Here is a 15439-nt window from a genome sequence, read left to right as displayed (position 1 = left end):
CCTCGACGCGGAAGAGCGCTACCTCCACGACTGGTCTCTCACCAACACGAACCTGCGCTGGCGCGTCCCCCGCTGGCTCGCCGCGGACTTGTTCCAGAAAGCGAAGGGCGAAGATCTGCCCTTCGTCGACTGCTGGCCGTCGCTCTTCGTGGGACCGGCCGGCACGACGTCCGAGCTGCACGTCGACGCCGTGGCCTCCCACTTCTGCATGGGCCTGCTGCACGGCGAAAAGAAATGGACGATCTGGCGGCCGGCGGACGCGGCCTGGCTGCGGCCGCGCTTCGCCGACGGCGGCGACGACCCGCTCTTCGACGGGCCCGGCGACGGCGGCGCGCCGGCGCCCTACGAGGCGACGCAGGAGCCCGGCGACCTGCTCTTCGTGCCCGGCGGCGCGCCGCACCGCGTCGCCAACGTCGCCGCGACGGTCGGCGTCGCCGCGAACTTCGTCGACGCGTCGAACCGCGACCGCCAGGGCAGGAAAAGAGTGATTCAAGTTCGCTTCAACATGAGTATTCCGCGCGCGCGCGTTCTGGAAAAAGCATCCGCGCTTCGAGGCCGCTCCGAGAGATGATCGCTCGTCCAGAAATTAGCCGAAACGAGTGGAATAGGCCGAGATCGGAGCCTTTGAAGTTGGGAATTTCGCACTCTTTTCCTGCCCAGGCGACCGCGCGGCGGCGGCGATCGCGGCGCTCCCGGACCCGGGCGCCGCGGAGCTCGCGCGCCAGCTCCTCGAGCTCGACGTCGACGACGCGCCGCCGGACCGCCACGCGTCCTGGGCCGAGTTCAAGGGCGCGCGCGCGCGGAAGCGCGGCCGGGCGGAGGGCTAAATTTTACTTCGGCGGCAGCGGCCGGGGCATCTCGCCGCCCGCCTCCTCCCTCCGGGACGCGTAGGAGGCGAGCTGGTCGTTGATCTCGCTGGCGATCCACTCGAGCTCCTCCCGCGGGAGGCCGTCGCCGACGCCCCAGACGCCGTTCGCGGAGACCAAGCGGCACGCGTAGGAGGGCACGCCGTTCTGGACGATGGTCACGGCCACGTCCGCCCCGGCCAGGTCCTCCGTGGGCCCGGTCTCCTCGGAGACGTCGACGACGCCCGCCACGCTCTGCGTGAGCTCCCAGGCGTACTCGCCGACGCTCAACGTCGTCGTCTTCGCGGGGTCGAGGAGCGTCGACTTGACGACGGTGCCCCCGGCGAGCCAGAAGGGCGCCATGAACGCCGCGCTCGCGACGGCGCGCGCCGCGACGAAGGCCGCCGTCGCCGGCACGATGGCGCTGAACCAGGCCGCGGAGAACGCGAGGCCGAAGAGCGTCGAGGTCGTGAGGCCCGACGCGGGCACCGTGAGGAGGAGCGTGCCCGCGTCGGACCGGTCGACGAGCGACTTGGCGCCGATGGGCCGCGGCTTCGGCGCCGAGTCCGCCGCGGCCGCCAGCCGCCGCTCCGCGGCGCGGAGGCGCGCGGCGGCGGTCTCATACTCCTCCTGGGCATCGTAGAACTCGTCCTCGGGGCTCGCCGGCAGCGTCGTCCGCGGGCGCAGCGCCTGCGGCCGTCGCAGCGCGTGCGGCCGTCGCAGCGGCGCCTGCCAGGCGTCGATGGGAAGCGCGAGGAACGCAAGTAGCACTTTTGAGATCCGCATCGGCATCCGACGGCTCCTGCTCTCCGCGGCGATCGCCGTCTTCGCGCGCGGCGACTCCATAGCTCGCTTTGATAGAATGCAATCTGACTGCAAGGTGGGTGCTCCTTCACTGGCTTGCAGCTCACGATGGGTTATGACAGCCGGCGAGCCACTTGCAGCTCACGATGGGTCGGAGATGACAGCCCTCCGACGAGCCCTGCTGCTATTGCTGGCGGCGGCCGCGGATGAACAAGACGAAAGGCCGCGCCTGTTTTGGATGCACGTGCAAAAGACGGGCTCCGCCTTCGGCGCGACGATCGTGCGAGTGGGCTGCCCCGAGTTCTACATGGACACTAAAAAATCACTCGCGCCGCCGACGCTCAGGAGCTGGCCAACGTACTGTAGGAGGAAGCTCGTCGACGGCTCGCACCAGCACACGCCCTACGACCCGTCCTTCAAAGGCATCGCGGTGACGTTGCTGCGCGATCCCGCGGATCGCCTCGTGTCGGCGTATTTCTTCGGGCGTACGCACCCCATGTTCCCCGCGGGCCACGACTTCAAGGACCTCAACGACGTCGACGCCGCGGCGGCGTTCGCGAGGATCGCGAAGAAAAACGGGAACCGCTCCTACATCGATACCTATGCGCGCACCCCCGGCGTCGCGCACTGCCAGACCAAGGCGGTGCTCGGGCGGCTCTGCGGCGACGCGGCGCCGCTCGAGCCCTCGGATCTCGACGAGGCGCTCCGGCGGCTCGACGAGGATTTCCTCTTCGTCGGCGCGCAGGCCTTCTTTCCCGAATCCGTGCGGACGCTGCACGCGATGCTCGCGCCGGAGCTCGAAGTCGACCTCCACCGCCTCGCGGAGTCGACGTCGCGCATCCACCGCTACACGGCCCAGCAGCGCGACGGCGCGCGGGCGGCCCTGGAGCGGGCGGGCTTCCACGACGCGTTCGACGGGCCGCTCTACGCGCGGGGCTTGGCGCGCTTCCGGCGCGCCGCGGCGCGCTACGGCGTCGCGCTCCCGGAGCGCCGCGAGGAACTCTTCGAGAAGCGTCGCGCGCCCGAGTTCCGCCCGCCCCCGGACTAATCAGAGTGCGATGACGCCGCGCTTACACAGGAGGTCTAGCTGATGTTCGGGTTTCGGAGGACGAGGATGACGGAGTCGCCGCGGAGGAACATCTTGGAGATGTAGCGCTCCTTGTTGACGGGCTTGGACTTTTTCTTGCCCTTGCCCGTCTTGGGGATCTCGGTCCAGACCTCCTTGACGTTCTCGAGGACCATGTTGCAATGGCGGTCGAAGGCCTTGACGCGCGCGAGCAGCTTGTGGTTGTTGCGCACGTTGATGAGCACCTGGCTGTTGCTCTTCATGGAGTGGAGCAGCAGCGACAGCGGGCCCGTCGCGAACTCGTTCTCGACGCTCGGCTCGCCGCTCTCCATCTTGTCGGTGATGGACGCCATGGGCGCGGACCGGCGGCGGCGGCGCGGCGCGGACCGGCGGCGCGGCGGACGAACTGTGTCGCGGCGGCGCGGGCACCGGCAGACGAAGGCGGCGCGGGCGGTCGGACGGTCGGCGCGGCGCGGCGCGGCGGACGACTCTCGCGGCGAGCAGCTCGGCCCGATGTCCTCGCCTCAGCCGCGGCCGCCGCCGCCGGGGGTCACTGAGACCGCCTTACGCCGCGCCGTCGTGGCTACCAGTAGCAGAGCGGCTCGCCGTCGGCGTAGGGCCCGCAGGCGAAGGCCGAGGCGCAGGAGACGGCGCCGCCGGCGGGCGGGAGGTAGTCGATCTTGGGCTGGACCCAGGTGCCCGCGAGGAGCGCCTTCATGGCGGCGCCCATGGCGGTGCCCACGTAGACGTAGGTCTCGCCGTTGCCGAACCAGTGGTAGCCCTGGTTGATGCAGCCGCCCGTCTCCGTGAAGTCGCGGAAGAAGCCGCGCGTCTCGACGGTCGCGACGTTGGCGACGTAGGTCGAGACGTTGTACTGCGCGCGCATGATCTCGAGGCGGCGGTCGACGCCCTGGCCCCAGCCGCCGAAGCCGCTCAGGCCGATGGACACGGGCAGGTTTTCGACGCCGAACTCGGCGCGCACGTCGTGGATCAGGTTAACGAGGTTGACCTCGTACTCCTTCGTGCCCTCGTCGCCGCAGCCGTCGTTCCACCCCTGGTGCCACGCGAACCCGGCGATGTCGTAGGAGTCGGCGCCGTAGTCGTAGCCCGGCACGACCGATGACAGGCCGGTGTCGAGGACGCGGTGGACGACCTCGGTCATGTTGCCGTAGCACCAGCCGAGGACGCCGCCGGACGACGGCGGCCGCCAGTCGGTCTGGAGCGCCGTGCCGCCCCAGGCCCACTTGAGGAGCAGGACCTTCGTCTGGTCGTCGAAGGCGCCCTGCAGGGACACCCCAAAGCCGTACTCGGGCCCGACGAAGTCGTCGCTGATGCCGAAGCCCACGGACAGCGGGCCGGTCTTGTTCCGCGAACCCTCGAAATGGACGAAGGCGTCGTCGAAGACCGTCCAGTTGCCGTCCGTCATGAGGCCGTCGAAGTCGGCGTGCTCCGCGCGGCAGCCCACCTCGTCGGTCTGCTCGGCCATCGTCGGGCACACGGGCAGCTTCTTCCAGTCGCCGTGCTCCACCTCCCATTGGACCGTGCCGTTGCCGTCGTTGGCGCCCCGGGACTTCGTCGCGACGCCGTGGCCCTCCATGTTCGACTGGCCCGCGAGGATGAAGACCTTGACCTTCATCGCCGCCCCGAGGGGCGCGAGGAGGAGCAGCGCTGTGGTCTTCATCGTTCTTCCAAAAGCGCGCTTTTGAAGACCGTGTATCTTGCACTCGTTCTTGAAGTCGTCGGCGCTCGAAAACCTTACGCCCCCCCGTCCTTCTTCTTCCGCAGGTCGACGATGTTCCGCGTCCCGTCGGCGGCCGTGAACCAGCCGATGCCGACCATCTTGCCCATGTCCCACTTGCCCTCGAACTTGGCGCCCGACGCGAACGCGTAGACGCCCGAGCCGTGCTTCCGCCCGAAGAGCCACTTGCCGTCGTGGACGTCGCCGTTCAGCAGCGTGACCTTCTCGTGGACGGGCTTGAGCTCCTTCGTCTCCGCGGCCTGGACCGTGTCGCCCGTCGCGGCCGCGAGGAGCTCCGCGGCGTCCAAGCGACACAGCTGCGCGCGCGCGATCTCGACGCGGCCCCTGCCCACGCGGCGGCAGTAGCCCAGGGGCAGCAGCTCCGCGAGGTGGGCGGCGAGGACGCCGGCGTCGAGGGGCGGCGGCGGCCCGCCCCGGGGCCGCGGGAGGTGGGCCGAAGGGTGCGCGGTCGCGTAGTTGTCCCGGAGCCCGAGCGCGGACACCTCGTAGAGGAAGCAGGCCTCCGGCGCCGCGCAGGAGTCGCGCACGGCGAGCAGCGCGTCGAGGACGGTCAGCGCGTTTTCTTCGACGAGCTCGTCGAGCTTGAGCACGTAGGTCCTCGCGAGCGCGTCGTCCGCCGCCGGCTTCCGCGGCGCCCACGACACCGCGCCGGGCTTGACGACGCCCACGGACACGCCGCCCCCCAGGAACGGCGCGCCGGACTCGTTGTCCAGCGCCGGCTCGAAGGGCAGCCAGCGCGGCGTGGCCGCGTCGGGCCAGGGCCGCCGCAGCGCGAGGCGGATCGCGTCGAGCGGTAAAACGTCCGGCGCGTCGTGCTTCGCGGCCAGGAGCGCGCTGCTCAGCACGGCGGCGCACCGGAGGAGCGCCACGAGGTAGGCGAGGTAGTCGGCGCCGAAGCCCGGCGGCGCCCACTCGCCCGGCGGCGCCTTGGGGCAGGGCACGCGCGGGAGGAGCCGCGCGCACATGTCCTCGCCCCGCCGCGCGACGTCCTGGGCCCGCGCGCTCCCCGCGGACGCGTGGATGTCGACGCCCCAGGACGTGTGCGCGTCGGCGAAGAGGAGCCGCCGCCCCGTCTCGTCGTAGGCCTCGTGGACGTCCAGCGTCTCGAGGGACGCCTTGATGTCCGCGCCGGTAGCGTCCCCATCCCACGCGGCCTCCCACTCGCGCTTCCAGTCGCGCACCTCGTGGCCCCCGAAGATCTTTTCCGACGTCGTGAAAGACGGGTACGCGGCCTCGACGCCGGCGAGGCGGTTCGCGTCCGTGCCGCGGAGCGCCTCCGGCAGTTCGCGCTGCCCGTTCGGCCCCCAGTCGCGGCCGCGGCACTCCTTCTCTAGGAACGCGTCGCGCTCCGCCGTGTCCAGGAACAGCCCGCCGTGGGCCGTGCCGCCGACGGCTTTTAAAGCGACATCGAGTTCCAGGCACGCGCGGCCGACGAGCGTGCCCCGGTAGCACGGGTGGAGCGTCGACAGGCGCGACGCGTGCCGGTCGCAGACGCTCTCCAGCGACAGCCAGGGCACGGCGCCATACGCATAAATCCCCAGGGCGAGCTCCGCGCCGAGGCGCTGCAAATCGTCGTCCCGCAGCTTCCCGCAGCCCAGAAAGCGCACGGCGAAGTCCGTCGGGCCCGCGCCCGCGGCGAAGACGCCCGGAAGCGCGACGGGCGACGCGGACACGCCCTTGACCTCGCGGTCCTGGCGTTCGGCCTCGTCGAGGAACGGCGTCTCGCCCCGCGTGCCCAGGCGGCCCCAGGGCATCTGCGGCGACGCCTGGCGCGCGTGCCAGTCGTCGTTCTCGGCGTCGAAGCCGCTTCCCCCGAAGGGCCGCCGGCCCCGCGTCTCGTCGCTGATGCGCACGCGCCGCGTAAAACCGCTCGCGTCGCCGACCTCCGGCAGCGCGTCGGGCCCGCGCGGCGGCGGGCCCCGCGGGTCCCCCGCGCCCGGCGCGGGGTCCTCCGCGCGCAGCGCGGCCGCGGCCTCGCCGCGCGCGTCGCGCAGCGCCGCGAGCGACGGCAGCGCGGACGGCCGCGGCGGCGTCGCCGCGCGCAGCTGGCTCGTGCGGCTCGCGCGCACGAGCTCGGCGACGCCCCGCTGGCGGTCGAGCTCGCGCTCGCGCGCGGCCGCCGCCGCGCCGACGGACGCGGCCTCGAGCATCGACGCGCCGCGCGCGCGCGACCCGGCGACGCGGTGCGCGGGGATCTCGGGCACGGACGCGATGACCGGCGACACGAACTGGCGCCGGTCGTCCCGCGCGAGGCCCGACGCCGGCGGCAGGTCCCGCTGGACGCCGAGGCCCTGCTCGAGCATGCGCTGCTGGAAGGCGTACTCCGACGCCTGGCGCCGCGCGAGCTGCTGCGCCGCGAGCGCCTCCTCGGAGCCCCGGGGCCGCGCGTTGCTCTGGCGCAGGGACGCCTGGCGCCGCCGCAGCTTCTCGGCGAACGAGGCCTCGACCATGTCACCGTCCTACAACGACGACACGGTCGCGTGGCACGAGAACGACGGGTCTGAGTCCTTCACCGAGCACCGCCGGACCATCGTTGTGCGGGCTCCTCCTAAAGCGTTGGACGGCAACATTAACTTCAACATGGCGCGTCTTCGATGATTCTATCGCTTACGCGGCGTCGTGCGCGCGACTTCTTCGCGCGGACGCACGGGTGATCGAGGGGGGAGTCGTCGAGGGTCGTCGAGGCCGCGCGCGGTTCGAACGCGCGGCCGGGCGGAATCGCGGGATCGCGTCGCGTCCGACGCTCAGGCGAGGCCCTTGATGGTCGTCACGGGCGCGTTGTTCCAGAAGGCGCCGTCGTCGAACTTGAGGTTGACGTGCGTGAGGAGGTTGAGCGAGTCGCTCCACGTGACGCCGACGACGCGCGCCGGGTACGCGATGTCGCTGTCCCACGTCGCCATGACCTTCTTGTTGAGCATGCCGCCCGTGGGCTTGGACTTGGGGGGCGAATTCTCGGAGCCCGCCGTCGACGGTTTCGTCGCCTGGCCCTTCGGCGTCTTGTACTTGGGGTCCACCGACTTCTTCGCGGGCTTGGGCTTCTCGGACTCCTTCTTGGGGACCTTCGGCGGCCGGCCCCGCGGCTTCTTCGGCGCGCCCTCCTCCTTGGGCTCCGCCTTGGGCTCGACCTTGGCCTTGGGCGGCCGGCCGCGCGGCTTCGCCGCGGGCGCGGGCGCCGGCTCGGCCTTGGCCTTCGGCGGCCGGCCGCGCGGCTTCTTCGGCTTCACCTCCTCCGACGCGTTCGGTTTCGTGTCCGCGGCGATGGTCACGGACTTGCGCTTCGCGCCGGCGACGGTCTTCCGCGGCTTGATGACCTTCGTCGGCGCGTTCTCCCAGAAGCCGCCGTCGTCATAAAGTAAGCTCAGCGAACCCGAGGGATTCACGGACTTGACCGTCGCCGGGAAGTACTCGTCACTATCCCATTTGGCCTCTAGGCGCTGGCCCGCGTAGAACGTCATCGCGGCGGTCTCGGCGAGGGCGGAACTGTTTGCCGCGCGATTTTTGCCTCAAACGGCGGCGATCGAGATCAGCCCGGCCCCTGGGCCTGGAGGGGCCGGCGACGGATCGCCCCGAGTAGGAACTAGCTTGTTACGGGCTAAATCAGCAAACATCAGTCCCGCACGCCGAGCTCGCGCAGAAGGAGCGCGTTGGAGTCGAGGAGGTCGGAGAACGCCTGCTTCTCGCGGCGGACGCCGCCCGCGCCGTCGGGCGGCGTCACCGCGGCGACGCGCGCGTCGCGCGCGTCCTCCAGCGCCCGCACGGCGGACCGCGACGCCCGCAGGGCGCCCGCGGCGCCGCCCGGCAGCGCCGGCGCGTCGATGCTGCGGTCCCGGAGCTTGGCCTCGAGCGCGTCGCACCGCTTCGTGAGCTCGTGGACGGTGAGCCCCTCGTCGCGGAGCCGCGACAGGAGCGCGGACCGCTCCGCGGCGAACTGGTCCCGCGCGCCCTGGAGCTCGAGGCGGTACCGCGCCAGGTCCGCGCGGTGGCTCGCGCGGCAGTCGTCGTAGTCGCGCTTCGTCGCGTCGAGCCGCGCCTCCAAGACCCGGAGCTCCGCGGCGGCGACGGTCGCGTCGCGCGGCGTCGCGCGCAGCGCCACGGCCAGCGCGTCGTTCTGGGCCGCCAGCGCCTCGAGCGCGGCGCGCTGCGCGACGGCCTCCGTGGCTCGCGCGAGCCGCGACGCGTCGTCGTCCTCCTCCTCCTCGGCGGCGGCGGCGGGCTCCGGCGGCGGCGGCGGCGCGTCGTCGACGAGGGCCGCGACGCGGTCGCGGCGCGCGCGCAGGGCCTTCGCGTTGGCCGCGCCCGGCGGGAGCGCCGCGAGGTCCCGGTCCAACGCCGCGAGCTGGTCGCGGACGAGTTGGGCGACCGCGGCGTCGTCGTCGGCCGGGGGCGGCGCGGGGAGCGCCGGCGCCGGCGACGCCTCGTCGGACGCGTCGTCGGCGTCGCCGCGGTACTTGCCGACGGCGCGCGGGGACGAGCGGACCGCGCTCGCGGGCGCCTTCTTCCGCGCGGTCTTGACCGGGCGCCGCGGCGTCGACGCGGGCCGCGGCGGCAGGTCGTCGTCGGCGCGGCTGCTCACGGTGTCGTCGTCGAAGGCGGGCGACGGCGGCGGCGGGCCGTCGCCGGGCAGGCCGTCGCAGAGGTCCTCGGCGGCCTCCTTGCTCCGCGGCGCGGAAGACGTCGACGCGCCGCTCCGCGATCCCCCGACGGCCCCTTTCGGCTCCGCCGGCGCGACGGCGAAGCGCCAGAGCCGCAGGGCGCGCGTCGCCGCGCCGAAGAGCGTCCGGCGGTCGAAGACGGCGCGGACGGCGGCGGCGAGGAGCCGGAGCTTGAGCCTCGGCACGGCCGCGGCGGCCTTCGCGGCGTCGCGCGCCGCGGCGTCGTCGCCGCCCTTGGCCGCGAGCTGCTTGCGGAGCGTCGCGACCTCGTCGGCGAGGGCGCGCACGTCCTCGGCGGCGTCGCGGCGGCGCTCGAAGGCGACCGCGTGGCGCCAGCCGTGCCACGCGAGGGCCTTTCCGTCCCGGAGCACCGTCTCGTCGATCCAGGTTTTGAGCGTCTTGCGCCCGAGGCGCTCCCGGAGCGTCGCGTTCTCCGACCGCAGCGAAACCTTGTGGGCCTCGTGGACGGCGGCCTTCCAGCTGTGCCAGGCCGGCGCGACGCCGTCCCGGACGACGGTCTCGTCGATCCACGTCTTCACGATGCGGCGGCCGAGGCGGTCCTTGAGCGCGGCGATCTCCTCGCGGAGCGCGTCCTTGTGGGAGGCGTGGACGGCGGCCTTCCACGCGTGCCAGGCCGGGGCGACGCCGTCGCGGATGATGGTCTCGTCGATCCACGTTTTTAGGGTTTTCCGCCCGAGCGCGTCGCGGAGCTTGAAGATCTGGCCCCGCAGGTCGTCCTTGTGGGACTCGTGGACGCGCAGCTTCCAGGTGTGCCAGGCCGGCGCCAGGCCGTCCTTGAGCACGGTCTCGTCGATCCAGGTCTTGACGATGCGCCGGCCCAGGCGCTCCTTGAGGCCCGCGACCAACGATCGCTGCTCGTCGCGCTCCGCGGCCGCGACGAGGCGCCGCCAGCTGTGCCAGGCCGGCGCCAGGCCGTCCCTCAAAATGGTCTCGTCGATCCAGGTCTTGACGATGCGCCGGCCCAGGCGGCTCCGGAGGTCGGCGATGGCCTCGCGCGCGTCGTCGCGCGAGGCCGCGGCCGCCGCGGCGCGCCAGGCCCGGAAGGCCTCGGCGACGCCGTCGCGCGCGATGATCTCGTGGAACCAGACCTTGAGCGCGCGCCGCCCCAGACGCTCCCGCATCGCCGCCAGGTCCTCGGCGTGGCGCCGCTGGGCCTCGTCGTGCGCGTCGCGCGCGCGCGCCAGCTCCGCGCCGTGGCTCGCGACGGCGTCCGCGTGGCGCTCGCGGGCCGCGCGCTCCCGGTCGTCGAGGGCGAGCCGGTGGCCCTCACGGGCGTCCTCGATGTCCCGCGCGTGCGACCGCGCCGCGTCCTCGAGCGTCGAACTCCGCTCCCGCGCGGCCGCTTCGAGCGCCTCCGCGTGGGCCCGCGCCTGGTCGACGAAGCGGCCGTCGCGCGTCCGCGCGATCCAGGCCCGCCAGGCCGGCGCCACCCCCCGCGCCTTGACGGTCTTCTCGAGCCACGTCGCGAGCGTCTTCCTCCGCGCGTCGTCCTTCAACTCGCGGACCTCGGCGACGGCCGCGGCCGTCGCCTCGCGCGCGGCCGCGACGCCGCCGCGCATGGACGCCGCCTCGATCTGGATGGCGCTCCGCGTCTCCGCGCGCGTGCGCTTCGCCTCCGCCGCCGCGGCCTCGAGCTTCGCCTCGAGCTCGACGGTCCGGGCCTCGGCGACGGTCGCGCGCCGTTTGGACGCGTCGACGCGGCGGTCGAAGGTCGCCTTGACGTGGCGGTTCTCGTCGCCGAGCGTCTTCGCCTGGCGCTCGAGGTCGACGACGCGGCGCCGCAGGTCCGCGGCGGCGGCCTCGGACGCGCGGAGGTCGCGCGCCGTCCGAGCGAGGCGGCCACGGACCGCGCGGACGTCCTCGAGCTGGGACACGTTGCCGCTGCCGCTGTAGACCGACGACGTCGGCGACGGCGGCGGCGTGCGGCGCGATGGCGACGGCGGCGGCGTCGAGCCGCGGCCCGTCGACGACGGCGACGGCGACCGGAACGATCGGATCGCGAGCGACGGCGCCGCGGCGCGCGCGCCGCCGGACAGGGACCGGCGCCGCGCGGCGGCCGGCGCGTCCGTCGCGTGGGCGGCGTGCATCTCGCGCCAGCGCCGCGCCGCCGGCGACGCGCCCGCGGCGACCTCGGCGGCGTGCGTCGTCGGTGCCCGCGCGGCCTCGGCGGGCAGCGCGGCCGGCCGCGGCGAGTCGCCGCGGCGCGGCGCCGGCGAGGCGCGCCGGAGCGCCGGCGTCGATGTCGACGACGCGCGGCGCACCGTCGCCTGGCGGAGGCGGACGCGGGCGGCGGCGCGCGCACGACGGTCGACGGCGGGCGCGGCACGGGCACGTCGGGCGCGGACACGAGCCGGCCGCGCACGAGGTCGACCATGTCCGCCTCGACCGCGACTCCCAGCGTCGCGGCGGCGCGCGCGACGGCCGCGTCGCGCGCCGCCGCCGCGGCGTCGTCGACGGGCGCGCCGCGCCGCGCGTGGACGTGGAGCGTCGCCAGGGCCAGCCGCCGCGCGTGGCGCGCGCCGGGGAGCGGCGCGCGGCCGCTCGACGCGTCGCAGCGCTCGAGGTCGTCGATCGCGGCCAGGAGCGGCTCCCGGGTCGCGCACGCGGCCGCGAGCTCCAGGGGCGTCTCGTCGTGGGCCGCGCCCGACGGCGGCGGCGAGTAGGCGAGGATGCCCGCCTTGACGGCGGCCCAGCGCCGCGCGGCGACGTCCGGGGCCTCGGGCGCGCCGCGGGAGACGTCGTCGTCGTTCTGGCAGACGTCGCCGATCGCGCGCTCGACCTCCGTCGCGGCCGCCGCGAGGGCCTGCGTCGTCTCCTCGTGGCGGTCCGACGTCGTCGGCGGCAGCGACGCGCCGCGCCGCCGCGTCTCGCGCTCCCGCGCGACGTGCTCCCGGAGCACCGCCACCCTCAACGCGTCCGCGGCCTTGCGGAGCGACCGGTCGCACGCGGCGCCCAGGTCGTGCTTCTTCGCGCGCTCCGCCAGGGCGCGGTGCTCGAAGTACTCGGCGCGGTCCGCCTCGACCTTGAGCTGGGCCTTCTGGCCGTCGAGGATGGACAGGCAGCGCGCCTCGAAGGCCTCGGCGTCGTCGTCGACCTCCAAGTCCCGCGCGCCGGGCCGCCGCTTCAGCTGCGCGAGCTTGGAGCAGCGCCGCTTCTCCGCGCGCAGCTCGCCGAGCATGCGCTTCGCGTCGTCGCGGCGGCCCGCGGCCTCGACGCGCGCCGCGTTCAGGCGCCTGAGCGCGTCGTCGCGCGCGGCGACGGCGTCGTCGCGCTCCCGCTTCAGCGCGTCGCGCTCGCCCCGGATCTCCCGCAGGGCCTCGACCTTCTGGGCCCGGGCGACGTCGAGCGCCTGGGAGCACTCGCGCGCCCGCGCCTCGGCGGCCTCGGCGCGCGTGTTCGCGCGCCGCAGGCTCCGGTGGAGCTCGTCGCGCTCCGCGGCGAACGCGTCCTTGACGTCCCGCTCCCGCCGGTCCTCGGCCCGGCCCCGCCGCGCCTCCTCGCGCGCGTCCTCGCCGCGCCGCGCCGCGTCGCGCCGGTCGCGCGTCCGCGCCTCGCGCTCCTGGCGGTAGGCCGCCGCGACCGCTTTCGCGAGGAGCTCCTCGAGCTTCTCGCGGTCCGCGGAGGAGCAGCCCGACGCCGAGTGGCGCGCCCAGCCCGCGAGGTGCACGAGCGCGCTCGTGTGCGCGAAGTCGGGCCCGAGGCCGGCGTGGATGGCCTGCACGCGCAACCGCCGGAAGGCGCGCCGCAGCTTGCGCTTGCCCACGATCGACAGGCGCCTCAGAGCGTCGCCGTGGCGCAGGTCCCGGTGCGCCTCGCGGCCCCGCGGGCCCAGGCTCTCGAAGCCCGGCTGGGCGGCGTCGCGCCGCGCCGCCGGCGGCGCCATCGGCGGTTGGGGCCAAAACCCAACCGCGCTTCCACAACCGACGGCGGTGAGGGCTGCCCGCGTGTAAAATTGAATCGTCCCGACTTTTATTTATCCCTAACTACTTCAAGTTGCACGGCAGTATCTCGCCAAATTACCTCTCCGACGCAATGAGCGCGCAAGCAGAGGCCTCGGCCGAGGCCGCCACCGTCGCCGGCGATGACGCGGACCACGACTCGGACTCGTCGGACAGCGTGCTGACGACGGCGGAGCGCGAGGAGCGCGAGGCCGCGGCGACGCGGCGCCGCGACGAGTGGCTCGCGCAGCCGAAGCTCATGGTCGGCCGCAAGGATCCGGCGCTCTTCCCCGCGCCGGCGCCGGCGCCGGAGGACGACGCGGACTCCGGCGGCACCTACGACTACGCGGCGTCGGGCGCCCTGCGCTGCGGCGCGCTCGCGGGGCACTGGGCCGCGGTCTGCGCGGGCGGCCTCTACGAGGGCATGCCCAAGGCCAACACGCACCGCGTGGCCGTGCGCCCGCGGTTCCTCGGCGCGGCCCAGGCCGTCTTTCTCGTGGCCGACGGCGGCCGCTCCGCGGGCGGCGACGCGCGCGCGGCCAAGGCCGCCGCGGAGCTCGGGCACCAGCTCGAGCGGGCCTGCCGCGGCGACCCGGTCGTCACGAAGGCCGTCCTGGAGACCGCGCTGAAGCGCGGCGCCCTGGGCCTGAATCTCGTGCGACCCACGGTCGTCGTGCTCCGCGACGACGTCGCGCTCGTCGCGAACTGCGGCCGGACCCGCGTCGCCGCGGCGTTCGACGGCTTCACGTTCCGGACGGCGCCGCGCGAGGAGCACGAGCTGAGTTCCAAGGGCGACCGGGCGCTCGTCGTCGACGAGATCGCGCTGCCCGCGGCGTCCGTGACGCGCGCGGCCTTCGCCGTCGCGTCCTACGCCGTCGCGACGCACGGCGACGCGGACGCGCTCGCCGCGGCCGCCGCGGCCGCGGCGTCCGGCGACGCGCTCGAGGACGCCGCGCGCGCGGCGGCCGAGGCGGCGGAGCGCGCGGCCTGGGACGACAAGGGCGACAACAGCTTCATCGACGACATGAGCGTCGTGCTGATCTCGGTGGCGCGCGGCGAGGTCCCTAACGCGACTTAGCGCTTCTTAGTCCGCCACGCTTCCGGGCTCGCGGGCGGCGGCGGCGGGCGGCGGCGCGTCGTGAAGACGTCGACGCCGAGCGCGTCGGCCATGGCGCGCGCGGACCGCGCGGCGCCGACGAAGGCGAGCCCCGCGGCGGCGAGCGCGACGCGCCACCGCGCCCGCTCCGGCGCCGCCGGGAGCGCGAGGAGCAACACCGTCGGCGCCGTGAGCCACGCGCCCGGCGGCACGCCGACGCGCTGGTGCAGCAACCGGCGGCTCACGTCGCCGAAGGCCGCCGTCGCCGCGAGCACGAAGGGCGCGACGCCGCGGCCGCCGAGCGTCGCCACGTTGAACGCCGCGGCGCCGAGGAACGCGCCGAGCGCGAGGAACTGGGGCCGGAGGTGCGCCGGCTTGTCCGTCTTCGATACGGACGCGACGTACATGGCGCAGTTGGCCACGGAGCCGCCCGAGCCGGCGACGACGAAGAGCCAGCGCGGCGTCAGGCCCAGGGGCAGCGCGCGCCGGAAGAAGCGCGCGCCCCGCCACGCGCCGATGCCGAACGCCACTTGAATACCGCAGAGCATCTCCTGGATGTCGACCTCCTGGAAGTCCTGGCGGCCCTTGTGGATGAGGACCATGTTGCTCAGGTAGAAGCCCGCGCAGCTCGTGAGCACGGGGGTCCAGGTGCACCAGGAACTCGCCCCGAAGGCCGCCATGTCCATGGAAGACACGGTGATGAGCACGGTGGCCAGCGCGTCGACGCCGTGGTCCATGACCTCGCCGAGCGCCGACCCGCTCTTCGTCGCGCGCGCCTGCTTGCCGTCGGAGCCGTCCAGGGTCTGGTAGAGCCAGACGCTGGCGCCGCAGACGCCGTAGACCCAGCGCGGCGCCGCGCCGGCGAGGTCCGGCGACGTTCGGAGCACGAGCGCGGTCATGCCCGCGATGGCGCCCAGACCCGCGCAGGTGATGGCGTTCGGCGCCAGCCAGGCCGGGTAGACGTGGCCCGGGAGCCAGCCCCAGAAGTCGTCGAGGAAGAGCCGCTCGAAGAGCGACAGGTTCGGCGACCGGTACTTGTAGGTCTTCAGGCTCTCCGCCGTGGGCACGACGCCGAAGACCCAGTCCATGCCCGCCTTCGGGAGCGGGTTGAAGAGCCAGTCCATGAGAACTGCGCTTCGTCGCGTTGGCGCGCGCAGGGCAACGACGGCGGCACTAGGCGACTGCGGCCGACGCGTCGACGGCACTCGCTGGCATCAATGGCTTCTCAGGTCTGTGAAGCACACATCGGTGGTGCTTC

At 74.0% G+C, this 15439-nt stretch overlaps 2 protein-coding genes across 2 annotated transcripts; both read right to left on the bottom strand.

Moving 5' to 3' along the window:
* Positions 1-2732: 2732 nt before the first annotated feature.
* On the bottom strand, positions 2733-3047 carry AURANDRAFT_20164 (hypothetical protein; the record flags this gene model as incomplete). The annotated part of the gene is made up of 1 exon (XM_009034947.1): positions 2733-3047. One exon carries the CDS (start codon positions 3045-3047, stop codon positions 2733-2735), a length of 315 nt encoding a protein of 104 aa, XP_009033195.1.
* Positions 3048-14885: 11838 nt separating this feature from the next.
* On the bottom strand, positions 14886-15269 carry AURANDRAFT_20502 (hypothetical protein; the record flags this gene model as incomplete). The annotated part of the gene is made up of 1 exon (XM_009034946.1): positions 14886-15269. A coding segment is annotated over one exon (384 nt), but the record flags the coding sequence as incomplete, so codon positions are not given.
* Between the last annotated feature and the right edge of the window lie 170 nt (positions 15270-15439).

The sequence above is a fragment of the Aureococcus anophagefferens genome, assembly GCF_000186865.1.
Source record: "Aureococcus anophagefferens unplaced genomic scaffold AURANscaffold_2, whole genome shotgun sequence".
Classification (NCBI taxonomy): Eukaryota; class Pelagophyceae; order Pelagomonadales; family Pelagomonadaceae; genus Aureococcus; species Aureococcus anophagefferens.
The sequence above is the reverse complement of the archived record's forward strand: the minus strand, read 5'-3'. Positions and strand labels throughout refer to the sequence as shown.